Genomic DNA, 27,081 nt, shown 5'->3' on the forward strand with positions numbered 1-27,081 from the left:
GGCGGGGCGCGCGCCGCGGGGGACCCCTCCCTCGCGTCCTCCTTGTGGTCCACCGGTCTGCTTTCCCAGATCCGCCGCCTGGCCGGGATTGAAGGCGATAGCTCGGCCAAGGGGGCGCGGCCGGGACAAGCTCCGGGACCGGGTGCTCTGGGTGAGGGGACGTTGACCCGGCTGCGGGACAGGCGTGAGAATAGATCCCCGGACCTTGAAAGGCGATCCGAGGGCGCAGACCCTGGGCAGATGAGAAGCTGGGCCGGCTAAGGGCAAGACACTGATCCGCTCCGGGCGCAACGGTGCGGCGGGCTCGAGTGTCCTCTGGCGGCGCCCGGAGCAGGTGAACAGGTCTCCACTCCAGGCACCGCGCCCTCCAGCGCTCTGGTCCCCGCCCCGGCTCGCGCTTTCAGTCATGGGCCCCGGCCCCAGCCGCGCGCCCCGCGCCCCGCGCCGGATGCTCTGCGCGCTCGCTTTGATGGTGGCGGCCGGCGGCCGCGTCGCCTCCGCCTTCAACCTGGACACCCGATTCCTGGTGGTGAAGGAGGCCCAGAACCCGGGGAGCCTATTCGGCTACTCGGTCGCCCTCCACCGGCAGACAGAGCGGCAGCAGCGATACCTGTAAGTCTGGCGGGGGTGGGGTAGGAGAGGGTATGTGCGGGGGTGCGGATCCGGAGCTGGCTTCCAGACCCGCTGCTGCTGACCACTGTGAGCCAGGATCAAGGGGGCGGGTACCCCGGCAGCCCTCAGACTGCCGGGCTTGGCGGAAAGTGAAGGATTGAGGAGCAGAAATCATTGGCAAGTGCTGACTGTGCCAGAACCTGTCTAGACGCCACCTCTCCACCCTTTGGTCCTCTCCCGCGAGCGGAAATGGGGTCTCTGTTCCTTAAGCCCCTTGTAAACCGGGTACGTAGCATTAGTCTTTTCGGGACTGGAAGCCGGGGAAAACTATAAGACAAACACCTAGCGGACCCTTCTTCCCCTCTATCTGGAAAGAACCTGCGAGCAAATGCATTTAAGCCCAACTTACAACTCGCATTTAGTCTGTGGCCACACCAACCACGCCCTCTGCGGAGCTAGTCTGGACTGCCTTCTTAAGTGTTGGGCGTTGCAGTGAGGGGATCTGGGAGTCTGGGCGTAGCGAGCCGTCCAGAGGCTCCCTCTGACCTGTAGAGGAAGGGGCAGTAGAAGACAGAGGAGGTGCTGTCCCACCTCAGGCATGGTCTCTGGCACCCACCCTTAAGCGGTAGGGCTCTCGCACCAGACCTCTTCCCTGCATTCCACAGATTCATGTTGAATCAGCAGCCCTGAGTGTTTGTTTTGGTTTGAAGAGGGAAATGGTGTTTTTCTTTTTCTTCTACTCTCCTCAAAATCTGAAGAGCTAGGGCAGTGGAGGGAGGGGAGATTTCATCCAGCTGCCTGCCTTTTCCCATCCTGCACACTCCTGCCCAGATGGACATGCCGGGTTTCACAGGCTTCTCCATGGGCTCAGTGTGCTGAGGTTGGCAACTGGGGAAAGAGGGTGTCTGGAGGAGGTGATGTTGCCCAGGGAAGGGCAGTGGTTGGAACAAAGCAGGGGGCCCCTTCCACCTAGGTGACCTGCTAGGCATCTGTCCCCATCTGGTCTCTGACTTGGCTAAACTAGAAGACATGGTCAGGCTAAAAATGAGTTGAAAACTCTCCAGCTGTAACTGGGGCCTGAAGAAACTTGAAGAAGTTTGGAGTGTTCAAAGTCCAAACTCTGCTTCAGCTATGGCCTCTGCCCTGCTGGCCCAGCCCCTGTCCAGCCTACTTACCTGGACTTAGCCTCTCCTCCATCTGGCTTTCTTCTACAGAGGGTAGGGCCACCACACCCTTCCCACCTGGGGCCCAGCAGCTTCAGTCTGGCTTTGGTCAATCCTCCATCTTTTGAAAACCCTGAGTGACCGCCAGTGAAAGTTTCTGTAGAAATGATTTTTCTGCCCTAACCCAGAAAATGATTTTCAGGCGTTTTGATGCTAAATCTGTGTGACTTAAAGTAACACAGTGAAAGAGAAGATTGGACTGGGAAGAAAGAATAAAAAATGATTCGGCAGCCCCTCCCCCTCTACTATGTGACCTTGAGCAAGTATTTCCCTTCCAATGGCCAATTTTTCCTTCAAAAGGGGTTGGACCTGGATCTATATGTTCCTTCCCACCTCTTTGGCCTATAAGAGGCTGCTTGGCATTGTGGAGGGAAAAGAGACTCAGAAGTTCTATTGCCAGAGTCTTGTCTTGGATCTGTCACTAATGCCTGAGACTTAGTTTCCTCACCATTCAGGGAAAGGGGAATGACATGCCTTTTTCACAGGGTTTTAGTGTGACTTTATGAGATAGTGTGTGTAAAATGCTCTGTGTGTGCCCAATTCTCCAAGGAGCCCCCCAAGTCTCTCAGACTAAAGTCAGGATGTAGGTGCACCCCCTTTGCCCATGGGCTCCACCCAAGATGGCCCAGCAAAGGGGTTCTGCTTTTTCTCCTAGGCTGCTGGAAGGGTTTCAAAGTTGTTGAAACTTTGAGTGGCAGGTGGTTCTAGATATTTCTGAGTCTCCCAACTGGGTATCCTCAGTCTCACTCAGAGGTAGTTCTGTATCTTGGTTCATCTCATCTTATAGAATGCAGCCCCCTGACCCTTTGGAGGAGTCAGCTGGCCCAGCTGGGCTTAGCTGCAGCCAGCTGTGTAGACAGATGTGAACAGCTGTCTGAGCACACAGCTCAAGGGAGCTAGTAAGTCAAGCTGCAAGATCCTATTCTGTTAGCCTCAAAGTTCTTTTGGAAGAACCAAAGTGTTAATGGTTCTGAACCGGCCTTTCGTTTGGGGTTCACAAAAAGTCTCCAGGAGATGCAGGGACCCCTAAAAGTATATGCAAATCATGTGTATTTGCACATCATCCTCGGGACAGGAGGAGCGAAGAGCACTGCTTTTTTGTTCTTGAAGAAAGCTTTGCTCCAGAAATGGCTAAAAGCCCAAGGTGGACACTCCTTGCTATTTCGTCACCTTCATCTCTGCGCTGGGGTTCCCCACCCACAACCCAGGCCCCAAGCTCCCAGTCTCTGTGAGGAAGGAATGAGCACTTTGGGCTTCTTAGCAAGATGCATGGGGAACCCTTGGAGGGAGAAGTACTGTTCCTCTGGGAGGTGGTTACTGACCCCTCCGGCTCCTGCTCTGGTGTCACTTCGTGGAAATTTGGGTGTCCTGGTCTGGCCTGACCTCATAAACTGTAGGGGATCCCTCTGGGTCCCCTCTCCCTTCCTCCTTTGCTTGGAAATAAGGATGTCTGGGAGGCCTCAGGTGGGAGTGGCTGCAGCTCCTGGAAATGAGGTCACGCTTGGGGAAGGGGGAGCTGGGCGGCCTGCTATGCTCTCCTAACACACATTCCCTGGGCAGGCGGCCTGTGGCCTCACCTGCTGGTGCCAGCGGAAACAGTGTGGCAGCTGCAGGCAGAAAGGCTTTTCCTCTGGCTCTCTCCAATGACCAGTCTAGGCCAAGGGGCTTCAAAGTGGGCAGGAGGTAGGGGAAGGCTGATCTTACAGAAAAAGAAGCAGCAAAAGGGACTTGAGCTAAACAAAGGAGGAAGAAGATGTCTATTGCAGCAAGAGGGATTGAGGTTAGACAACTTGAAAAATGTCCTTCGGGGTCAAATATGGAAAAAGCCTGAAGAAATGGAAAAATAGTTTTTTTTCATGCTTCTTCCTTCTACCTGAGGCTCCCCCATGGCCTCCTTCTCCCATCCTCATTTTCTCTTCCCTCCAGCTTGTTGCTCTGGTTCTTGGGCTGAGTCACCAGCGGAGAGGGGGCTGGCTGTGTGGGCAGCCAAAGGAGGATGGTGAGGGCTGCAGTTTCAACCGCCATAGGAGCAGCCTCTGGGGAGGTGGCTAATTTGGGCATCAGGGCTGGCACAGAGCTGGCATCCGAGCCTCTAGAACTGCCCCCCCTTCACTCCAGGGCTTGAGGCCAGAGCATATCCCTTCCCCCTCCTGCTTCCTGGCTGGCATGAGAAGGAACCCAGGGACTAAGGACCCTAGGCATGAGGCATGGGGGCTGGGGGCCTGAGGGCTCGAGCCCCCGGCCTCCTCTGAAATGGGATCCACCCACACTTCCCAAGATGAAGGAGTCTGGAAGGTTGAGTCATATGGACTGTTTCTTTGAGCATCACCCTACCCCAGTGCCCCCAGGGGCCTCTTTTTTGGAGTGAGCCAACTTGGTGCTCTGAACTCTCCTGGGCCCCATTCCCCAGCTTTCTCCAGTGCTGCCACTTTGTGCTGCTCCATTAGCTTCGCGCTGCCCTGGAGTAGCGCTGGGGCAGGGTGAGGAAGACCTCTCTGGGCACTCAGAGCTCAGGGGGCTCCCCAGAGGCCAGGAGGTGCCTTCTGACTGGAACAGAAGAAAGGGTGAGGAGGCTGCTGTTTGAGAGCCCTTGAGCAATAATTGCATTAACCCCCCCCCCCCCACTCCCAGCCCAGCTTGACTCTGGGAGAGAGGAGGTCCATCTCCTGTTTGCCTAGAGCTCCATCCGGACCACCTTTCCTTCAGCCTCTGCCTTCTGACTGGTTGGGAGATGGGTTAAATAGTGATCTGAGAGGGGTCAGTTTTGGCCCTGTCTGATCTGGACCAGCCCCAACAGCAGGTAGCTAGCAGAAGTGTTCATTTGCATAACAATTTGTATCTCATTTGCATATTACTAAGGTCCCTCTACCCTCTGGATTCTCCAGCCCTCACCACAAGCACCTGGCTGTGACTGGGGAAGCAGGAACCTGGCCCTCTGCAGACCTGCCTTCCCCTATCCCATGCACGCAGGCCTCTGGCTGCAGACCCATTGGATCCTGGGCTGGGAGCCAGAGGGCCTAAAAGGGCCTCAGAGCGGGCCAAGTAGAAGCTAAAAATACTCTAGGGGGTGGGGGGGATCCTGTGGAATCTTGTGGGGGGGACCTAGGATGTGGGGTTGGGATTAGGGCATTGGTCCTTCCCCCTTCCATCTGTGGGCACAAGACTGGCTCTGGGCAAGGGGTGGGAGGATATAGGTGGTATGGGGATTTGTTTAATCCACTTGCCATTTATGCCCAGCTCTGTCTGCTCAGGCAGCTAGAAGGGGTCCCTCAGCCCCTCTTGGCTGAGGCAAGGGAGCTGGGAGGCATAGAGACCCCACTCCTTGGGCACCTCCTGCTCAGCAACTTGGACAGAGCAGGAGCAGCAAGAGGCGATATTGCCATTACGTTGCATGTTCTGGAAGGCAACCTGGGTTCCTTAGGGTCCTCTTCACCGTGGAAGCCTGCACCCCTTCAAGGTCATCATAGATGACCTCCTCCTCCAGCCAACTCTGCGTTCATTCCCTAGAATGACTCTAGCCACCAGTGCCCACTCCCGTTGGTGACTGCCTGGTGTCCTCAGGCCGCAGAAGCCCTACTCATGTCCTGTCCCCTGCTCCCTCTAAACAACTGCAGTACTCTGTTCTTTTCCCTCTGCTCCAGGTTCTCTAACCTGGAAAGACAGAAACTCCTGGATCCCTGAAGGGAGTCTGGGGTCATGCTAGAGCCAGTCCTGGTGCCACAAGAAATCAGAGCAACAGTGACCACATCAGACATGGCTTTGTAGTCAGAAAGCTTTTTGCAGAGTGAACACGTTTGATCCTCCAAGAAACCTGAAGGACAGCTGCTGTCCCTATTTTACAGATGAGATAATCCAGGCTCAGGGAGAGGAAGTTACCCTCTGAGGCAGAATAGACCCTGAAACCAGATCCCCAGCTCCCAGACCATGATGTTCCTTTCCCAAGGGCCCTGGCTTCCTTCTCTCATCTGTCAGGAGCACTGGGGGCGGATGTCCATGGGTGGTCAAGCGGTGGACTCGCTGATCCACCCTCCCCATCCCAGGGAGCCACTGTGGCTCCTCAGCCTCATAATGCTACTTTGCTTGGGGAAGCCCAACCCTCGCTCCCAGGAACACTTCCCCAGGGTGAGGTCTGAGTTGCAGATGTGAGGTGCAGGCAGAGGCCACGCCCCTTCCCGGCACCCCAGGCAGTGCATTCCTGAATCCCATTGGGAGGAGACAGTCCAGGCCCCAGCATGCCTGGCCCTGCCCTACCCACTCCCTGCCTGCTTCATGCATCGGCCCTTGGCAGGGGCCACACTTGCCTAGCACTTCCAGATTCTGATGGGAGCCCTGGAGCCCAAGTTCTGAGCTGGGGCCTCAAGGTGATAGTGTTGCCGGGGCCAATTGAAGGAGCACCTGCCCTCCAGGAAACTGGCACCAAAACGATCAAGGAGGGTGTCCTGGCAGAACATTGGGAGGCTGCAGGAAGGCGACCGGGAAGGAGGCATGGAAGAACTGGGTTCTCTAGCGGGGGTGCTCTGGATTTGATGGAGAAGGTCAGAGGTGGGCCGAGGAATTTGCCTCTTTCACAAATGTCTCAAGGATTTCTGGTGGTGATGGCCCAATGACTGTCCTCATAGAGGGAATTTCAGGGCTAATTCCTCTGTTCCAGTCACCCCTCTGGTGTGGGATGGATTTCCAGGGCTCTGAACACTCTTGTAGGAACTCATCATCAGTGTCATGTCCCCAAAGATGGTCCTGGGGGCAAGGCAAATAGTCCTTGCCCACTCACTGGAACTGGGTTGCTGGACCACATTGTTCAAAGTGTCAGGTCCCCAGTCCCACCCTGTACTCTGTGCCTGTCTCAAGGTGAGGGTGGGGGGAATGTTGGACATCACCCGGGTCTCTTAGGGGCCCAGGTGTCCTAGATCTAAGTCCTATGGCTTCAAGAGGAGGAGCGCCCCTCCCCCATCTCCTCACAAGTTCTTTCCTCTGGCTCCCTGGGAACTGGAACCCAGTGCTAGGATTGCTTCCTTCTACCTTCATCTCAGAGGCCAAAGCATTCCTTTGAAAACCCAGATCTGACATGTCATCCTATTGGGTTGTCCTCCGTGGCTCCTCCGAGGCCCTTCTCACCCTCTCTTCTTGTCCCTCCCCGGATGTTCCTGGGCTCCAGCTATATGGAGGGCCCGAGCTCTGAATCACCCTGCTCGCTCATGTTTCCTGGCCCTGGCACATGCCGTACCTTTGCCTAAAGTGCCTTTGCTCCCTTCTTCATCCAGTGACCCCTGGTCATTGTCCTTAGACACCCTCTTCTGCAGGCCTCCCTTCCCTCTCCTGTGGTACTTCCTATCTGTTGCTGCCTGCTTTCCCTTACTCTGGGAGGCAGGGGCTGGGGTCCATTCCTTTCCCACCCCAGAGCCTGGCCCAGAGCTGATACTCAGTAAATGGGGTTGAATAGCAAGTTGGCTGGGGGAGATTGGGAGTCTGAGCTTGGAACCCCCTGCCTCCCTGCCCCCAGGCTCCTGGCTGGTGCCCCTAGGGACCTCGCTGTGCCTGATGGCCACACCAACCGGACCGGTGCTGTGTACCTGTGCCCCCTCTCTGCCCACAAGAACGACTGTGAGCGGATGGACATCACCGAGAAAAGTGAGGAGCAGGCAGTGGGGAGCAGGACCTGGTGGGGAGGCACAGAGGTGACAAGGCTGGCTTACATGGTTTCTAGTGACTTCTAGTGACTAGTAGAGGAGCGAGCCTAGAGCAGATGGGTCAGGTGGGCTTGGTAGAGGTCAGAGTCATGAAGGGCTAGAGAGGGGAGTAGCCGGGGTCGCCCTACTGGGGTCTAAGAGGGCTGCTGCCCTCTGGAGGCTCTGGGCACTGGAATATGGGCTCAGGTGCCCTGGTTTATGATCCCTCCCATGCCTTCAGGTGACCCTGACCATCACATTATTGAGGACATGTGGCTTGGGGTGACTGTGGCCAGCCAGGGCCCTGCGGGCAGAGTCCTGGTAAGTGGGCACTCAGTATTGGCCCTGTACCCCCACCCCCAGCTCTCCTTCCTCCTCCAGGGGTCGGAGAGGCCAGCAGAGGGTGTGTGCATGTGCTGGGGCCTTTGCAAATGTCCATTCCATCCATTCCGGCAGCGGCTGCCTCTCTATCCTTGCTCTTCTGCACTCCAGGGGAGGGGCGGTGTGTCTGGCTCTCTGCCGAGGCTGTGCATAGCCTGGGTCCTGTCTGAATCACCCTCTCCCTCCCCGCACCCACCCGGGGTGTTCCCCGTTCGTGGGAACTTGCAGGAGCAAAGGGCAGAGAGGGCCCCAGGCTGCTGGGCGCTGGCCTGCCTCCTTCCTGGGAGGCGGGCTGCCGGAAGAGGCACAGCCCCGCTGACCCCAGCTTACCCAGCTGTGCTTTGGGGGCTACTCCCTGCTCTCAGTTGTCACCTCCTACACACATCCTTTAGTGCTGGTCCCTGGGATCTCAATATCCGAGGCTCAAATAGACATTTTTTTTTATCATTTTAAAATTAATGTACTGTACAGTCAATGAAATGTACAGATTTGAAGTTTCTAAGAGGGTTTTGTTTGTTTGTTTTGAATTTTTTGTTTTGTTTTGTTTTGTTTTATAGTACTGGGGATGGAGCCCAGGTCCTTGCATAGGCTGGGCAAGTGCTCTACTGCTGAGCTACACCCCCAGCCCGGGTTTCTGCGAGTGCCTAGGAATATGTCCGTGCCTGTGTAATCAGCACACGTGGAAGATGAAGCATATCCGCATCACCCCAGAAAGTTCTCCTGTGGCCCTTTATAGTCAACTTCCACCCCGTTAGTTAGCCCTCACTGCTGTGATTTCTGGCACACTGTTCCCAGGTCCAGGTTTGCATCAGGTCACTGAGACACTTTTTTGTGACCCCTGTTGCTAACGGTTATAAGTCTAGGAGACCATTTAAAGCCAGTCTGGAGCCTGGGTCCTTAGCAATTAGCTACTCACCCATCCATTCATTCATTCAACAAATATTTGGTGAGTACCTACTGTGTACCAAGCACTGTACTAGTCCTAGAAATTTAGGACTGGCTCATGTGACAGGCTAGTGGCTCTCAGAGCTGGAAGGGGACAGGAAAAGCAAGTAATGGGGCCAGTTTCTGAACTGTGCCTTGCCCCTGGCTATTTTAAAACACCCCTTTTTTTCTTCTTTCTCTTTCCTTTTGCAGTGCTAGGGATTGAACCCAGGGCCTTGAGCATGCTAAACACTTGCTCGACCACTGAACTACTCCCCCAGCCCTAAAACACCCTATTCTGTTCCACTGATTTGCCCAATAAGTCTATTCTAAGAAGCTGCAGGGTGCCTAAAACTGTGCCCAGATTCTTGCCTTCTTGAGCTCAGACTGTGGAGCCAGACAGCCTGGGTTTGAATATTCTCTGCCTCTGTCTAGGTGTGGGATCTTAGACAAGGTCCTAAGCTCTCTCTGCCTTTTTTTCTTTATCTGAAAAGGGGAAAATAATTGTTCCCACACTACGGGATTGTTAATGGCTTAAAAAAGTAAATATGAGAAGAGCTTAGAATTAGGTCTGGCATACAGTAAGTGCTTAGTAAGTGTTAGTGGCTGCTATTATTATTGTGAGTATTACTATTATTATTCCCATTTAATAATGGTCCTTGTATCAAGCAGAGAGGGTCATCTGGGGACAGAGAGAAGCGAATCCCCTAATCTCTCTGTAAATGGCCCATTTTGGACTTAAAAGCTTAAGCCCCACGTTCCCTCATCCTTTCCCCTCACTCTCTGAGCTACTCTCAAGTCCATAAAAACTTTCCAAAAATTGCTCCTGACCTTCAGAAAAGATTTCTGAGTGCTGGAAAAGAAATGTGAGTTTAAGTATCACCATGGAAAGGAAAAGAAGCCAGGGGTCCTCCTTCAGTCCCACAAAATCAGAGGTGCCTGGGAGAGGAGACAGCTTTTCCCTGCTCTTGGCTAAGGCTACGTGTGTTGGGGGGTGCTCCCCAGGTCTGTGCCCACCGCTACACCCAGGTGCTGTGGTCAGGGTCGGAGGACCAGCGGCGAATGGTGGGCAAGTGCTACGTGCGGGGCAACGACCTGGAGCTGGATGCCAGCGATGACTGGCAGACCTACCACAACGAGATGTGCAACAGCAACACCGACTACCTGGAGACGGGCATGTGCCAGCTGGGCACCAGTGGCGGCTTCACCCAGAACACCGTGTACTTTGGCGCCCCCGGTGCCTACAATTGGAAAGGTGGGGACCCTGGGGAAAGGGAGGAGCAGAGACCACCCGCCCCCAATTAGCCACTGGGACAGCCCGCCCCAGACTGTCCACACCAGGGGGCGGAAGAGATGGGACCCTGTGCCCACAGCAGCAGCTACCATGAAAGCACTTACCATGTGCCAGGGACTATCTTAATTATACTCTTACAAGGCAATTATTATTATACCCATTTTATAGGCTAAAAAAAATGGAGCCTTAGAGAATTAAAATAAATAGCCCAAGATCAATAATAAGTTATGAAACCTGAATTGTAATGTGTGTCCATCTGACTGCAACTTAGCCACTAAAAACTTATTTGTTTATTTATTTTTATTTTTGTGGTACAGGGGAGTGAACCCAGGGGCTCTGCCTCAGAGCTACGTACCCCAACCCTTTATATTTTTTTATTTTTGAGACAGGGTCTTGCTAAGACAAACTGGCCTCAAACTTGGCAACCCTCCTGCCTCAGCTTTCTGAATAGCTGGATCATAGGTGCGCACCACCGCACACAGATTAAAAACTTATTTTAGAAAATAAAACATGCTCCTAGAACAACCACTAAAAAAGTACAGTAGGATTTGGTAAAATAAAAAGTGTCCCTCCTCTCCCATCCATCTCCTTCAACCCATTTCTTGATGCTAATAGTATCTTATGGATCCTTACCTTGGAGTATGTAGGTAACTTTTAGAAAGCAAAAAACTGCAAACAGAATTGTACTAGACATGCTCTCCTGCTACTTTCTCTTTTGACTTATCCAAAGCCAGGGGTATTTCTTCATGTCAGATGCATGAAGGGTCTCCATTTTGGGGGCTGCAGGGTATCTCCATGCGGATAACTATCTCACCACATACTGTCCTGCAGTGTCTGATGACTCATGTGTCCTCATCTCTTTGCCTGTCTCTGTCACACAGGTTGCAACAATAGCAATCGCTCTCCCCTTACTGAATCCTGTGGTCTAGGCGTAGCCCACAGCTCTGGGCTCATGGAAGACTGAGATTCTGCCCCCTCCCCTGGCCCTGCCTCCCTCCCCCTGGTCCTTTAGAATCTTGGCAGGGTCACAGGTGCTCTACCTGAGAACAGGTAGGAAGCCCCAATTTGGAGGTGGTCCCACAAGATACTGTCACGGAGCCTGCCCAAGGCATCTGGAGAGTGGGGAAGTGTCAGCTAGTGTCCATACCCAGGAGCCTGCAGGCAGAGTCTAGCCATGCTCCTACAGTTAGCTCTCATGGGACTATGAGAAAGTCATTTCCCTCCCAGAGCCTCACTTTTCTCATCTGCAAAATGGGAGTCATTCCACCTCACAGAATTGCTAAAGAGAACGTGTTTTATAAATGGCAAAGTGCTCAAAATTAAAAGTGCTATTATCATGGGGGTGTTGGACGTCGTGACTGATACCCCACCCTTTCCCCAAATTCTTGTGAAGGAAACAGCTACATGATTCAGCGGAAGGACTGGGATTTATCTGAGTATAGTTACAAGGACCCAGAGGACCAAGGAAACCTCTACATTGGTGAGTCCAGTTCTGGTGGCCCATTGGGTAATAAAGAAGAAGGCGACCCAGACCCCCACGCACTGCCCCTCTTCCTTCAGTGCCTGCTGAGGAGTGATGCTAGGGTGCAGGTGTGACTAGTGGCATTTAGTTCAACTAACACACATTTATTAAGCACCATCTATATGCCAGCCCCTGTTCCAAGTTCCCATATGCAAAGTCACCATCCTCACCAAGCTCAATCCAGTATGTAGGAGGAGTGGGGCTGGAATGGGGCATGGACACTGGGGGTCAGGGGTCCACTTTCTTGTCCAACTTGGAGTAGAAGATAATGGGGTTCAGGCAACTAGGGGGATGGACCCAGAGTAGAAGGGGACACAGTTTGCTGGGGCCTTATTGAACACCTTCCCCTCATCCCAGGGTACACAGTGCAGGTAGGCAGCGCCATCCTGCACCCCACGGATATCACTGTTGTGACGGGTGCCCCACGGCACCGACATATGGGTGCCGTCTTCTTGCTGAGCCAGGAGATGGGCGGAGACCTGCGGAGGAGGCAGGTGCTGGAAGGCACGCAGGTGGGCGCTTATTTTGGCAGCGCCATCGCCCTGGCGGACCTGAACAACGATGGGTGAGAGTCTAGGGACATCCTCAGGGGCCAGGGTGAGAGGTGTGGGAAGGCGGGCTTGCCAGGCCAGGTCAGGGAAGTGGGAACTTTGTGATTGTGCATCTGTTCGCTGTTTGGGGTGGTTTTGCAATCAGAGTGTATGGGAGGCTCCATTCTGCGTGTCATACGCAGGACACCTGCACTTTCTTGTCTTTGCCTGTCATTTGTATGGCTCCAGTGGATATGGGCTGTTTGGGTGTGATCTTTGCTTGTGTGGCTTCTCCATGACATGTGTTTTCTATTTAGTGGGTTGTGTTGGCCTCTCTGTGTCCTTCCCACGCCCTGGGACCTGAGGTGCCATTGGCACAGCGACGTATCCTGGCACAATCATGGAAGTTACGCATCATTTGGGGGACCAACCTCACCTTCTTGTCTCCCCTGCCCTTTCTCACCTGTGCAGGTGGCAGGACCTCATGGTGGGTGCTCCATACTACTTTGAGCGGAAAGAAGAAGTTGGGGGTGCAGTCTATGTCTTCATGAACCAGGCAGGCACCTCCTTCCCTGCCCACCCCTCCCTCCTCCTTCATGGCCCCAGTCGCTCCGCCTTCGGCTTCTCCGTGGCCAGCATTGGTGACATCAACCAGGATGGATTCCAGGGTATGAGCCAGCACCCCTCCCCAAGCACCCCCTCTGACTGAGCGCCAGCTGCATGCCAGGCTTGACAGGGCCTGTGGAGGAGATGGGATGGGACTCAGGCCCAGTTTGCCCAGAGCCATACTAGAGAGAGGATGTGCAAAGGGTGTGGCAGGTGATCCCAGCAGGCCCCCGGAGGGGGTGACAGTGCTTGAGCTGAGCAGGATAGGTTGGGGTACACAATGGGAAGGAACAGAAGGGGTGCACTCTGAGAGCAGCAACTTGTTTGATGTGCCATATCTAGCGGATGCAGAGACAGGCTGGAGAGGAAGTGTGGGGTTTGGGGTGGATGCTTTGAAAGCCAAGCAGAGGAACTGGTGCTTTCTACTAGGTAATGGGGTTTCAGGGGGTACAGGGGACAACCAGAGAAAGTTTTGGAGAGGGATGCAATATGATAGCTTGGTACCTTGAAAGATGATTCTGGAGGGGGTTGTGGGACAGAAGCAGGGGTAGCAAGACTAGGGGAGGTGAGATCAGGAATGTCATGTGTCAGGTGAGGGATGATAAGGACAGGACAAGGTGAGAGCCCTAAATAAAGGAGTATGACCTGTGCTCTGTAGAACTTGGGGTGTCATGGAGAGGGTTAGATTAGGGTGTGAGCCTAGTTGCCATGGTAGCACCTGGCTTATCCAGAAGTCACTTCTCTGACAACCTCGGTTTCTGAGGACATAGCTGAAAACTAAAATGAACCAAAGGCAGAGACAGCCCGGAAGAGGCAAAATGGGTGCCAGAAACTTCAGGCAGTAAAGCCCAAGCACTTCCTATAGAAGGGTCGTTTAGTTTCTGCTCATGACTGATACAGTTTGCTAACAAGCTTGGCTTTCTGATCATCCAGACCTTATCAGATCAAATGCAGCAAATGAGAATGAGTTCAGTGAGGTTTAAGAAGATCATAAAATGTTTTGGGTTTATTTGTGGAAATAACGAATTTTAAGTCTTGACACTTGAAGTAAAGTCCATTATTGTGTTTTGATAAAAATCCCAGCCCCTGGTGTTAGGCATGGGCTCATACACCATCTTCTCCCCTCATTCACTGGGCCTCTGGGTTTTCTGAGTCTGTTTCCTCATCCATAAAATGGAGACAACAGTAGCTACCCCAGAGCATGCTCACAAGGGTTCTACAAGCAACCCCAGATGGGAACACCTCCTTTTCAGACCTTGCTGGTAAATGGCATTAGAAGAAGAGCCAGGATAGCTAGAGAGGAGATTGGTGGGGACATGGAAAGGGGAAGTTACTGGGCAGGGCTCAGCAATCTGGGATGTGGCTTTGCCTGTGGCATTGACTTGCTGTGTGACTGTGGGGAAGTCTCTTCCCCTCTTTTAAATCTACCTTCCCACCTGCAAAAGGAGGCACCTGGGCTGCAGATGGTCAGCTTCAACCCTGAGCTGCAGAGCTCTGCACCGTCCTTACTGCTGTCGGCACTGTCTGGCAGGGTGAGGTCAATGCCAGGCTGGGCTCTGGGGCCTGGAGTACCTGGTGACCCTGTCCTGCCTCTCCTCCCAGACATTGCTGTGGGAGCCCCTTTCGAAGGCCTTGGCAAAGTGTACATCTACCACAGCAGCTCCAGGGGGCTCCTCAGACAGCCCCAGCAGGTACGAAAAGGTGGGGACACCTCTGCTGCCCCTGCCAGCTGAAGCAGACCTTCCGTCCTTTCCCTCACCCACCCCTTCCAGATTTCCCCAGGGCCTCACTCCCTGGAACTTATCTCCATCACTTTCCCCAGGTAATCCATGGAGAGAAGCTGGGACTTCCTGGCTTGTCCACCTTTGGCTACTCTCTGAGTGGGCAAATGGACGTGGATGAGAATTTCTACCCGGACCTTCTAGTAGGGAGTCTGTCAGACCACATCGTACTGCTGCGGTGAGCCAGGGGGATGGTAGACAGGGGCCTTTCTCCCCTCACCCCTGTCTGTATGGAGTCCCATTTTTGTCCATCTTCAGCACTAGGTCCACAGAAGGCTGAGCCCCAGCCCTAGCCAGGGGCAGGCAGAAGGCACTGAAATCTTCCTGGTTCTGTTGTCCCTACAGAGCCCGGCCAGTCATCAACATCCTCCACAGGACCTTGGTTGCCAGGCCAGCTGTACTGGACCCTACCCTGTGCACAGCCACCTCTTGGTGAGCCCACCTACTCCTCATGTATGTGCAGGCCAAAGGGTCCCAGCCCCCAAGCCCCTCCCCTGGCCACTCTTGACATTCCACTTTGGAGATCTGATACTGGAATTAGCATTTCCACTCCCTACCCAGCCTTATTAAAAAGCAAAATTTCTTGCAGGAGATCATGAGTGAATTGGGAGCAGTAGAGCATAGTGGTGAGGAGTAGGAAGGCTGGACTGTGGGTTCAAACCCCAACTGTGCATTGTGGGGGAGGGGCAGGTTCTGAGGAGTGAGGACTCTGACGAAGAGGGAAGATTAAGACACTTAGGTGGATGGATGCGGAGAAGAAGGAAGAGTCACCCTGGGCAAAGGATTCATTTCTGGGTCTTAGATTCCTCACCTGAAAAAGAGTTAATAAACAATTCACAGGGTTCTATTGATAATTAAATAAGACAATGTGCAAAAAAAAAAAAAAATCCTTAGAACAGCAACTCTGTATACCTTAAGTGCTCAAAACTGTTACTTGCTAAGAAAGTGGTGATAATGGGGCAGTGCCCCTCAGGTCTCCGTGGCTCTCTGTGCAAAGAGGGGCGGGAACCCGGGGGTGGGTGGAGAGAGGAGGCCTGGATTGGAGATCCAGAGACCTGGGCTCAAGACTGGGCCGGGCCATAATTAATGACTTGGGACAGGTCTTGCTCTCTGGGCCTGTTTTCCCACTGGTGATTTCTCACCTTGTTTTCTTTGGCTTTAGTGGGAGTGGGGTGGAATGGGCCAGGACACCACAGACCAGTTCTGCTCCTGCCTTTCCCCAGAAGGGCCCTGAGTTCCCCTTTGCCTAGGATAGGAATGAGAGCCAGGGCCTGGCTATCTGTGCCCCACAGTGACGGCTCCCTTCGTGTCCCTCCTCCCAACAGTGTGCAGGTGGAGCTGTGCTTTGCTTACAACCAGAGTGCTGGGAACCCCAACTACAGGCGGAACATCAGTGAGTGCCAGGCGCAGGGCGAGGGGCAGCATGCTCACCTGGCTGCTTACTGACCGCCTGTGTACCTCTAGCTCTGGCCTATACCCTGGAGGCTGACCGGGACCGCCGCCCACCTCGGCTCCGCTTTGCCAGCAGCCAGTCCGCTGTCTTCCATGGTTTCTTCTCCATGCCTGAGATGCGCTGCCAGACCCTGGATCTGCTCCTGATGGTGAGGGAGGAGCACAGTGCAGGGTGGGGATCCAGGATTCCCAGAGAAGGAAACTCATGTTCCCCCAGGTCAAGGGTGAGGGGCAGGGGTCTCTCCAGAGACACTTTGGGGTAGTCAGCCTGGAATGCCATAGGTGAATGGATTGTAGATGAGGCTACAGTGCATAGCACCCAACACATGGTAGGAGGTAGAGAGAGCCCTGGGGTGGGGGTGGGGACCAGGGCCTTATCATCTCTAAGAAAAGTCAGGGGTTTGAGGGAGATCTTAGCTCACCTCTGGGAAAAAAAGGAGTCCATGATTGAGGGGCAAGTTCAACACCCTCCTAGGGAGATCAAAGCGGAAAGGAAAAATCGGACCCAGGGACGTGATGGATGAGTGGAGGCTCAACCCCCACTTGCAGTGATCTTGGAAGGGGGAGTGACATCTCATCTCTTGGAAGCAGGCAAAATCATAGAAAGTCTGAATCTGATGAATCTGATGGTTGGACTAAGGGGTTCAAGCCTAACTTAGGGGGTCTTCAGGTTGGAGAGTCCCAGCTCCTCCTTCAGGCTCGGGTGATGTGAGAAGAGGGTGACTTGGGAGAGGGCAGTGTAGGCTCAGCTTGTCTTCTGTCCCCAGGACAATGTCCGTGACAAACTCCGCCCCATTGTCATCTCCATGAACTACTCTTTACCCTTGAAGATGCCCGAGCGCCCCCGCCTGGGACCGCGGTCTCTGGACGCCTACCCGGTCCTCAACCAGGCGCAGACTCAGGAGAACCATACTGAGGTGACTGGGGCTGGGGCCAGAGCCGGGAGGGCTGTGGGGTGAGTGAGCTTTATGGGGTGCAGACCCTCACGCCTCCAGTTGCCCCCAGGTCCAGTTCCAGAAGGAGTGTGGATCTGACAATAAGTGCGACAGCAACTTGCAGATGCAAGCGGCCTTCGTGACTGAGCAACTGCAGAGGCTGAGCAGGTGGGTGCTTGGCAGCACTGACTGGCCAAGGGCCAAAAGGGCCTCATTGGCTAACAGGGTTTGGGGCGGGGCCTCATTGGTCAGGGGTGGAGCCTGAAAGGAGGGACTTTAATGGGCCAGGTGCAAAGTCTTCTAGGTGAGACTGTGGGGCGGGGCCTGGCTGACCAGAGAAGGAACTTTCCTCTCCTAGAGTCCTGAGGGTCAGGACCTAGTGAATATGGGGAGTATCCCGGGGGTTGGGCTTTGGGCTTAGTTCAGGGCTGCTCCCCTCAGACTCCAGTACAGCAGAGATGTCCGGAAACTGCTCCTGAGCATCAATGTGACCAACACCCCAAGCTGGGAGAGGGATGGGGAAGACGCCCATGAAGCACTGCTCACCCTGGAGGTGCCTCCTGCCCTGCTGCTGTCCTCAGTGCGCCCGGTGAGTGTCTGCCGCCAGGCCCAGAGCCCAAGTAGGGATCCCAGTGTTCATGTAGTTTGCGTGCTTTATCCTTTATCGTGTCCCCACCTCCTCTGGGATTGGCCTCCTCAATTGCCTGCAGTGTCTGCTGCTTGGGAGCCTCTAAGTCTTCTGACCCTGCCCTCTAGGGCAGGGAAGATGAGCCCAACCTTGACCTTATTTTTCCTCTGTCTTCAGTCCGGGGCCTGCCAAGCTAATGAGACCATCCTGTGTGAACTGGGGAACCCCTTCAAACGGAACCAGCGGGTGAGCACAGGTCACATCTTCCCACTCCTTATGGGGCCCAGGTGGTTGCTCTTTCTCACCTGCTTGCACCTGTCCTTCTTGTCTGCCTGTCTTGTGGGCTTCCTTAAAGCACAGAACCAGGAGGCCCTGGTGGGTAAGTGAGGGGAGAGTGAGGGGGACAAGGCCCAGAGACTAAGAAAATGGGCCACTAGGGAGCTAGGCACAAAGCTAGAGCAGGTGGAAGTGAGGAAACCAGTTTTACTGAGTCTTAGGGTGTGCCTGTCCCTGAGCTCAATGCTGTTCCTTTTACGTGATATTAATTCTCATAACTTTCTCTAAGGATGTACTTGCCATTTTAGAGAAGAGGAAGCTCAACCTTATAGGATTTTAGTAATTTGCTCAAAGTCATGCAAAAGTATGGCTCTCTCAAGGAAGAAGAGCTGGAGAGAGGTGGAGACCAGGATCTAGGACAGGAGGAAGAGGAGGCCTGAGAACCTTCTTTCTAGCTTATTGTTTGGTTCTCCTCTTCCCTCCTGGGCCCCAAATACCCCTTTCTTCTCTGTCCCTTGTAGATGGAGCTGCTCATTGCCTTCGAGGTCATAGGGGTGACCCTGCAAACAAGGGACCTTCAGGTGCAGCTGCAGCTGTCCACGTGAGTGGCCAGGTGAAGGCAGCTGGGTCAGGGCTGAGGTCGTATCGGGGGCTTCTTTTCAACCCCTGCATTCCCTTCCCAGATCGAGTCACCAGGATGACCTGCAGCCCATGACCCTGACTCTGTTGGTGGACTATACGCTCCAGGCCTCACTCAGCATGTGGGTACAACTCTGCTCCCCGTGCCTCTCTGTCCCCAAGCTCCTCTGACACTTCTCTTGGCCTGCTAACCTCAGGTCTCCACTACCCCTGGGATATCCTGTCCCTTAACCAAAAGTCACTGTCATTATTGTTATTATATCCTCCTGTAGAGCAGGTCAAAGGGAGGCACGAGCCACCCTGGGGCTAAGATATGGGTCCCTACCGTTTCTTTTTTTTTTTTTTTTGTGGTGCTGGGGATTGAACCCAGGGCCTTGTGCTTGTAAGGCAAGCACTCTACCAACTGAGCTATCTCCGCAGCCCCCTACCATTTCTTGAAAGCTCATTGTGCCAAAGATTTTACATATGTCATCTCATCGTCTTCTCACAACTGCCCCATGTGTTGTAGCAACTATTATTAACTCCACTGTAGAGATGAGGATACAGAGGTTCAGAGAGGAAGGATAATTTGCTTGAAGTCACACAGCTGGTAGGCACATAGCAGAGCTAGGGTTTAAACCAGGTCTGTCTGAGGTGAGAGGAGCTGTAGTTAACCATCTCTGGTGTGCACCCCCTCTGCCAGGACCCCAGCCTCCTGTTCCCCATGATTCAAGTATCTTTTCTTGCCCTAGGGTGAATCACCGGCTACAAAGCTTCTTTGGTGGGACTGTGATGGGGGAGTCTGGCATGAAAACGGTGGAGGATGTGGGAAGCCCTCTCAAATATGAATTCCAGGTAAGGGAGTTCTGGTTGAGGACTCCTAGGAAAGTTGATGGGGCATTCATTCTGGGTCTGGGGTGTGAGGGTGGGAGGGTTGGGGTTGATGAGATGGAGTGGTTTGCCAGAAGACTGTAACCAGGACACCTCTTGTACCCACAGGTGAGCCCAGTCGGCGAGGGATTGGTGGCCCTGGGGACCCTGGTCCTGGGTCTGGAGTGGCCCTATGAAGTCACCAATGGCAAGTGGCTGCTGTACCCCACGGAGATCACCGTCCACAGCAATGGGTCCTGGCCCTGCTGGCCACCCGGAGATCTTGTCAATCCTCTCAACCTCACTCTGTCTGTAAGTTCGTGATCAGGACTGTTTCATTTGCAACTCATTTGCATCAAACCTCATTTGCATCTGAAGGGCAGAAAAGCCAGTGTCTTCCCCTACCATCCCCATGCCCCTTTGGGAGCCTGACTCTCCCCGTGCCATGCCCCACCTCTCCCATCCCTGCTCCCACTTTTTCCTCTGACTTCCCTGCAAATCTCTTATCTCTTCAGGACCCTGGGGACAGGCCACCATCTCCACAGCGCCGGCGGCGAGAGCTGGACCCAGGGGGAGGCCAGGGCCCGCCACCTGTCACTCTGGCTGCTGCCAAAAAAGCCAAGTCTGAGACTGTACTGGTGAGTAGCCAGGACAGGGATGGGGAGGATCGTGCCAACCTCGTAACGGGGTGTCACATGAAGCCAGGGAGGTAGAGACTCACTCACTGGAGACCTTTGTCTGCCAAGGTGATCTGGTTCCTGCCTTGGGAGCCCCCAGACAGAGCGGGAGAACCATTTCCTGCCCTCAGAGGGTGTCCCATTCGGATGGGGAGCATCCCATACTGTGAACCGAAGGAGGAGATGCGGGCTCTATTCCAAGGGGTCCCTACCTATTGGGGACCACACAGCTGCTCATGGCTTTGGACATTAGGGCTGGGGTGTGGGGAGCAGCAGGAGGAAATATGAGGCAAGGCATCCTCCATAGGAAGGGAGACAGGGACAGGCCTGGGAGCCAGCTGGGGCCCAGCTGGGTGGACAGGTAGGAGGTAGTGTCCTGAGGCCCAGAGCTGAGGGGAAGGAAGGCAGGCTCAGGCCAGGAGGGGCAGGGAAGGGGGTCCTGGGGTTGGCCCTCATTTATATGAGTATTTACATTACCCTGGTTCCTGGCATTTTGTGAGCTTGGCCCAAAGGACGTGTCTTTCAGGTCTGTGTGTGGGGTCGGGGAGTGCGTGTGAGTGAAGGATGAAGTCAGCTCCCTCAGCCCCCGGGGAGGGAGGACGTCTAGAGGGTGGAAGGTAAGGAGAAAGCACGAAGACTCCAGGAACCCAGACCATCTCACGTTCCTTGTTCTCTGCCCACCTCAGACCTGTGCCACTGGCCGTGCCCGCTGCGTGTGGCTGGAGTGCCCCATTCCTGATGCCCCCGTTGTCACCAATGTCACGGTGAAGGCTCGGGTATGGAACAGCACCTTCATCGAGGTCAGTGCCTGGGCCTGCAGTTCTTCGATATCACCCACCCAGGTGGGGAGAGCAGCAGGGACAGGGTGAAGCCAGGGTCACAGGGACCCTGTGTGCATGTGTGTGTGATAGCAGTGACAGCGCAGCAGCATCCCTGTCGCTGTGGGCCTCGCCAGGGTGGCAGCTGCATATCTGTATACGGATGTGCGATGTTTGCCTCCAGCCAAAATGACCTTCTCCATCTTTCTGTCATCAGGTCCTGTGTCCTTTCCTTTTCCCCCTCCGGGCCTTTGCCATGCGCTCCTTCCCCCTGAAATGCCCTTTCCCCTCTGACATCTGTGTGTCCACTCCTGTTCAGCCTTCAGAGTCTCCTTCAGAGGCTTCACCTTTTCGCCATCGGTGAGGTCTTTTCTGACTGTAACAGCTGAAGTGACCTCTCTCCCTCAGGACACCCACAGAACTGAGAAGCAGCCCACGCCACCTGTCGTGCTCTGGCTTGTAGATACTCACATGGCCGCCTTCTCTGGCCACCTACACCAAACCTTTTTCTGTGACTTGATTACAAATGTTTTCGGCTTTCTGGACCATATGGCTCCTGCTGCATCGATTCAGCTCCGCCATAGTAGTACAAAAGCGGCCACAAGTAGGTGTGGCCATGTGCCCGAAACACTTCATTTATAAAAGCAGGTGCTGGGCCAGATTTAGCCCAGAGGCTTGACCAAGACTGTGACCTTCGTCGTCTATGCTGTCCCCAGCATCTAGCTCAGGACCTGATGCATGGATGATGTGCATTTGTGTCCGGACGAGAGGCGTGACTGATGGACCCTTGGGGGTGCTGCTTACAGAAGCTGCCTGGTGGGAGGGTGAGAGATTAGAGGTGTTTGGGGACAAGCAAGGAGGCTCAGAAAGGCTTCAGTTCTGCTTTTCCCCCCCCCCCCCCCGCCCCCTGCCCATCTCCTTCCAGGATTACAGAGACTTTGACCGAGTCAGGGTAGATGGCTGGGCTACTCTGTTCCTGAGAACCAGCGTTCCCACCATCAACATGGAGAACAAGACCACGTGGGTGAGTGGGCACGTTGATGAAGACAGCAGACCCTGGCCTGGAGCAGGGGGCGTAGGACGTCATTAAGAGCATGTGGACGCTCTTTAGCTATGTGGTTCTTAAGCTTGGCAGCATGTGAGGTTCGTCTGCAGGGTTGGTGGTGTCTGGATCATTCCCCAGAGTAATGGAATCTCATGGTGGGGAAGGCACCACGCTGTAGTGTGATGCATACCAATAATCCCAGCGGCTCTGGAGGCTGAGGCAGGACAATCGCAAGTTCAAGAACAGCCTAAGCAACTTAGTGAGACCCTGTCTTAAAATAAGAACTGAAGATGTAGCTCAGGGGTAAAGCAGCCCTGGGTTCAAGTCCCAGCACCAAAAAAAAAAAAAAAAAAAGTACGTATAGGTGATTCTGATGTGTAGCCATAAACAAAAATATATAGTTTTTTTTTTTTAATGTAGGAATTAAACATGTCAGAATAAAATACAGAAGATAACCTTTAATTATGGTAAAAGCAAGTTATTTTATTAAACCCAAAAGTCACAAAAGAAAAATTGGACAAATTATAAGAGAATATAAATTTACATATAGCAAAAGAGATGGTAAAAAAAACTAAAAAGGGCAGATGATACACTGCTTTTAAAAAAGTTTATAGCATATATGATAAAGTATTAATATATATTTTAATATTTAAAGATATAAGTAGGCAGTATACTTGAGGTGAAATACAAATGTTTCTCCTTTTTTTTTTTTTTTTTTTTTTCTTTTTGGTGTTGGGGATTGAACTCAGGGGTGCTTAACTACTGAATAACATCCCCAGTTCTTTTTGTTTTTTATTTTGAGACAGGGTCTTGCTAAGTTGCTTAGGACCTCACTAAGTTGCTGAGGCTGGCCTCGAACTTGTGATCCTTCTGCCTTAGCCTCCCGAGTCTCTGAGATTACAGACATGCACCACCATGCCCAGCTCAAATGTTTAATTTACTCATAAGAAGTTTTTCATAGGAAAAAAAAAAGTTTTTTTCCTATCAGATCGGAAAATACTAAAAAGAGTAATGCTGTTGGGTGCTGATAGGTGGAGGGAAATTCTTTTGACTGGAGTATAAATTGGTGGATTCTTTTTGGAGATGATTTTGTCAATATCCATTAAAATTTAAAGCATTCATTTCTTTTGATCCAGTGCATGATAATGTATCTTAAGGAGCTAATGGGACAAGTATCAAAGATAAATGTATGGGGATATTTTGGAGCACTGTGAATGAGGGCAGAAAATTGGAAATGACCCACACATCCTTCACTGGGAGGTTGGGTCAATAAAGTGTGGTACATTCCCTACAGTGACTGTGTGGTCCTATGAAGAGATCAGGTTAGTTTTTATCAATAGACAGGGAAAGATAATTAGAGAAAAAAAGAAGCTGGTCACAGAGGTGTGTAATATGACCCCATCAATGTGAATCACATGCATTAAAAAAAAAAAAATGAAGAGATTCACCAAAGATTATGGAGATGTTTGTTTCTAGAGAGTAAAATTACTGGGAGCCTTTGATTTTCTTTGTATCATTTATATTTTTTAAAATAAAAATCAAACAGCTTTAAAAGTCAAAATCATGTATAATCAGGGAAAGTCATATTTATTTCTATTTTGAACAGCTCTAATCCAAAATCTAAAATGCTGCAAAATCTGGACCTTTTTGAGTATCATGCTCAACTGGTAAAATCTCTGCAGATAGTCCAAAATCCAAAAAAATCCCAAATCTAAAACACTTTTGATCCCAAATACTTTGGATAAGGGATATTCAGTCTGTACATCCATAAACACAGCACTCCATTATAGGGGAAGAAAGTGAATACTACATGCTATGCATTGTTTGTGGGTTTTTTTGGTAAATGTTTGTGGAGGGCTTGCTGAATAGCAGGTATTGCTCTCAATAGTTTATTCATATTAAACATGTTTAATCCTTCCCAGCAATCTGTGAGGGAGGTATTATAATTTCCATTTTACAGATGAGCAACAGAGAGGTTAAGTAGCTTTCCCAAGGTCATGAATAGCTCAGCTGGACTCAAACCTAGGTAGTTTGGCTCCAGAACCTACGCTTTTGGGCAATTCGCTAAACTATGAGTTAGGCATTATGATCTCCTTGTCAGAGAGCATGAAATAGTGATTCAGATAGGTGGAATTACTTGTCCAAGGTCACATGGTTCATCAGGAATAGAGCTGGTACTCACGTCTGGATTTGTGGGTCATAATCTCAGATTCCAGGCTGCCTTCCAGATTCGGGGCTGTTCCTCCAGAGCCAGGTCTGTGAAGACTGTTGGACCCGCCGGTGTCAGGGAGGCTGGCAAGGGCTTTTTCCAGTTCCTGGCTGCCCCCTACTGGCAGCAAGTCAAACAGCAGAGCTAGGATAAAAAAGGGTGAGTCTGGGGCCTAAGTGGGTTGACCCGGGACTGAGTCCTTTCTCTGCCCTCTCCAGTTCTCTGTGGACATTGACTCTGACCTGGTGGAGGAGCTGCCCGCTGAGATCGAGCTGTGGCTGGTGCTTGTGGCTGTGGGTGCCGGTCTGCTACTCTTGGGGCTGATCATCCTCTTGTTGTGGAAGGTTAGGACCACCAGCCTACCCTGGGTTCTCCCACTCTGGGACCTCCTGCCAGCCCGCGCTCACCAGCCTCCCTGCATCCCATGTCTCCCCATCCCAGTCCTCATTTCCATCTCAGCCCCACCCTCCCCCACGGCCGCCCCACCTTCTCCCAGCTCTAGCCTCACCCCCTGCCTGGGTTCATGGGGGAACAGCAAGCTGGAAAGGGGAACCCAGGAGCTCTGGCCTCTGGCCAGACCACCAGGCTGGGATCAGGACCGGCATCCAGGCGCCCCCGCCCTAAGCCCCAGCCCCTGAGTGCTGCTGACCAGGACCCCCAGCGTCCCCTGATGGCCCCTCCCCACCTCCTCCCCTCCAGTGCGGCTTCTTCAAGCGAGCCCGCACTCGCGCCCTGTATGAAGCTAAGAGGCAGAAGGCGGAGATGAAGAGCCAGCCGTCAGAGACGGAGAGGCTGACCGACGACTACTGAGGGGGGCAGCCCCCACCCAGGCCCACCCGGGTAACGCGGCCTCTGGGCCCTCCTCCCTGAGTGCCCCAGCTGGCCGGGGCCTCTGACTCTGTCCTGTCTGTTCCTCTTTGCTTAGGGGCCCACTCTGACCTCATCAGTCCCCACTGCCACCTCAAGAGAGTAGGCTACTCTGTGTGACTTCCCCTCTGTCCCCCAGTCTGGCTCTCAGGGACACTGAGACCCCAAGAAGGAACCCCACTTTGCAGTTTTGAGATTGCAGAAGGGTCAGAGGCAAGGCTAGGCACGTGTTTGTAGATCACAAGGCATGTCCAGATGGTTCTACGCCCTGGGAAGGAGGGGTCCAGTAGATGCCTGCCTTCTGGGAACCCGCATTTTTCCTACTGAGCATTATCCCACCTCCTCATGATAAGCAACTGACCCCCTCAGCGCTGGTCAGGGGAGAGACCATCCCACCCTCCGACAGCGGTCTCTGCAGCTTCCCTCCGGCCTCCATCAGCTTCCTCCTCTCCTCTCTACCTTCCTCAGCTCCTCTTTCCTCTGGGCCTGGGGTGGGGAAGCTCATCCTCCCTGTCCATCTCAGTGCAGGGAGACGGGGCATGTTTGAGTCAGGGTCCTGGTTTTGAGGACTGGGGACCTGGAGGGAGGCTAGCGCATCTCACTTTCACTTGAAGTCTGGAAGCTGACCCACTTTCTCTTCTCCCCTAACTCCAGTGTGACTTCTTTAAGCGGACCCGCTACTACCGGATCATGCCCAAGTACCACGCGGTGCGCATCCGGGAGGAGGAGCGCTATCCACCTCCAGGGAGCACTCTGCCCACCAAGAAGCACTGGGTGACCAGCTGGCAGACTCGGGACCGATACTACTGACATCCTTCCTGACCCTACTCCTTCCTCCTCCAGTGTCCCTTTCTTCCTATTTATCATAAATTATGCCTCTGACAGTCCACAGGGGCTATTGCCTTTGGCTGGCACCGGCAGGTCAAGGCACGTGCTGTCTGGCTCCAGGCATGTTCCAGCAGGACCTTGCAATGCTGAGCACACTGCAGCCTGGGGCCTGCGGCTTGTGCCCTTGGCTCATGCACCATGGATGGTACATGGATGTGCCACATCCCAGCCTCTGCCTATGCCAGAACCAAGCCAAGGGACCCCAATGTGGTGACGCCTCCCCCTTTCACACTGGATCCATCTTGAGCCATAGTCACTGAACTGACTTTGCTGTTGAGAGTAACTACTGACAGGAAGTAGCCAGTGGGCCCAGCCACAGAGCTGGGGTCCCATTAAAGGCTGTCCAGGGGCATTTGCAGGACCAGCATGCTGTGATCCAGGGGCAAACGAACTAGAAAGAAGGTCCCAGGATGGCTTGCTTTCATGGATCTCTGTGAAGCATCTCTCCATGGAACTAGCGGGGGAGACAACCCAAAGGAACAGAGATGGTTGGCAGGACATCCTGGTCCCGCTGCTCTGGAACTGCCCTGGAGCATGTGGAAGTCTAGAGAGCAAGAGACCAGTCCTGGGCCAAACACGTTGGCAGGATGCAGAGGAGATACCAATCCTGATCCACTACTACCACCCCAGCCTCAGAAAGGCCTGGAAAGACCACAGAGGGAGCGACGCTTGAATGTAGGGCAGGGAGGGAGCCTGTCCCTGATCCCATCCCAGGCCAGGCCCCACTCTGGTGCCCCATACCGTGAACTGGGGGCCTGGAGGTGGAGTTCTTGACTGTCCTCAGCTTCCAGAGCCAACCTGGTTCTGCCCCCTCCCCAGTGGGCTACATAGGAAGCCAAGGCTGGTTCCCGGGACCTCCCCTGGCCCCTGCCCACCCCCTCCACGGTACTGTAGCAGGGGAGCTCCCGCCCCGCCTTGTGCCTTCTTTGTACACAGGCTTCTCACTGCAACCAATAAACAGCTCCCGGTTTGTACATGCTGCCTCCATCCTCCCCAGTTCAGCCCAAACAAATGATGACATCACCCAGCTGGCCCCAGGTGGACAAAGCCAGGTGCCGGGGTCTTGGAGGTTTGAAGCTAAAGAGCTGTGAAGGAGACACGGGCTGCCCCTGTCTAAGGCTGGTCATAGACACACAAATCAGATCTAGAGGACAGGATGAGGGAAGAGCCCGGAGCAGACCTGGCAGAACACAGAGCAACCTATTAGAGGACAGTGTGCTGGCCTGGGAAGGCAGGGAGGGCTGCTGGGGTGTGAAGAG

The 27,081-nt window shown here is 53.4% G+C and overlaps 1 protein-coding gene across 2 annotated transcripts; it reads left to right on the forward strand.

Annotated features, from left to right (window-relative positions):
* Window positions 1-26,796, forward strand: ITGA3 (integrin subunit alpha 3). 2 transcript variants are annotated; one of them, XM_079132379.1, is made up of 26 exons: window positions 1-612; window positions 7,336-7,463; window positions 7,743-7,822; window positions 9,812-10,061; window positions 11,494-11,580; window positions 11,980-12,187; window positions 12,624-12,820; window positions 14,361-14,449; window positions 14,581-14,717; window positions 14,885-14,971; window positions 15,865-15,932; window positions 16,004-16,140; window positions 16,759-16,908; window positions 16,997-17,094; window positions 17,368-17,515; window positions 17,732-17,800; window positions 18,352-18,431; window positions 18,514-18,591; window positions 19,201-19,303; window positions 19,448-19,630; window positions 19,834-19,956; window positions 20,682-20,795; window positions 21,739-21,837; window positions 24,286-24,411; window positions 24,767-24,907; window positions 25,589-25,730. In XM_079132379.1, exons 1-25 carry the CDS (start codon window positions 407-409, stop codon window positions 24,875-24,877), a joined length of 3,156 nt encoding a protein of 1,051 aa, XP_078988505.1. In that variant the 5' UTR covers window positions 1-406; the 3' UTR covers window positions 24,878-24,907; window positions 25,589-25,730. The 2 variants fall into 2 exon arrangements, with proteins under 2 accessions (XP_078988505.1, XP_078988504.1); XM_079132378.1 differs by lacking the exon at window positions 24,767-24,907 and having other exon boundaries at window positions 25,589-26,796.
* Window positions 26,797-27,081: the final 285 nt, after the last annotated feature.

This window comes from Sciurus vulgaris, assembly GCF_902686455.1.
Source record: "Sciurus vulgaris genome assembly, chromosome: 3".
In the NCBI taxonomy this organism is placed as follows: Eukaryota; Metazoa; Chordata; class Mammalia; order Rodentia; family Sciuridae; genus Sciurus; species Sciurus vulgaris.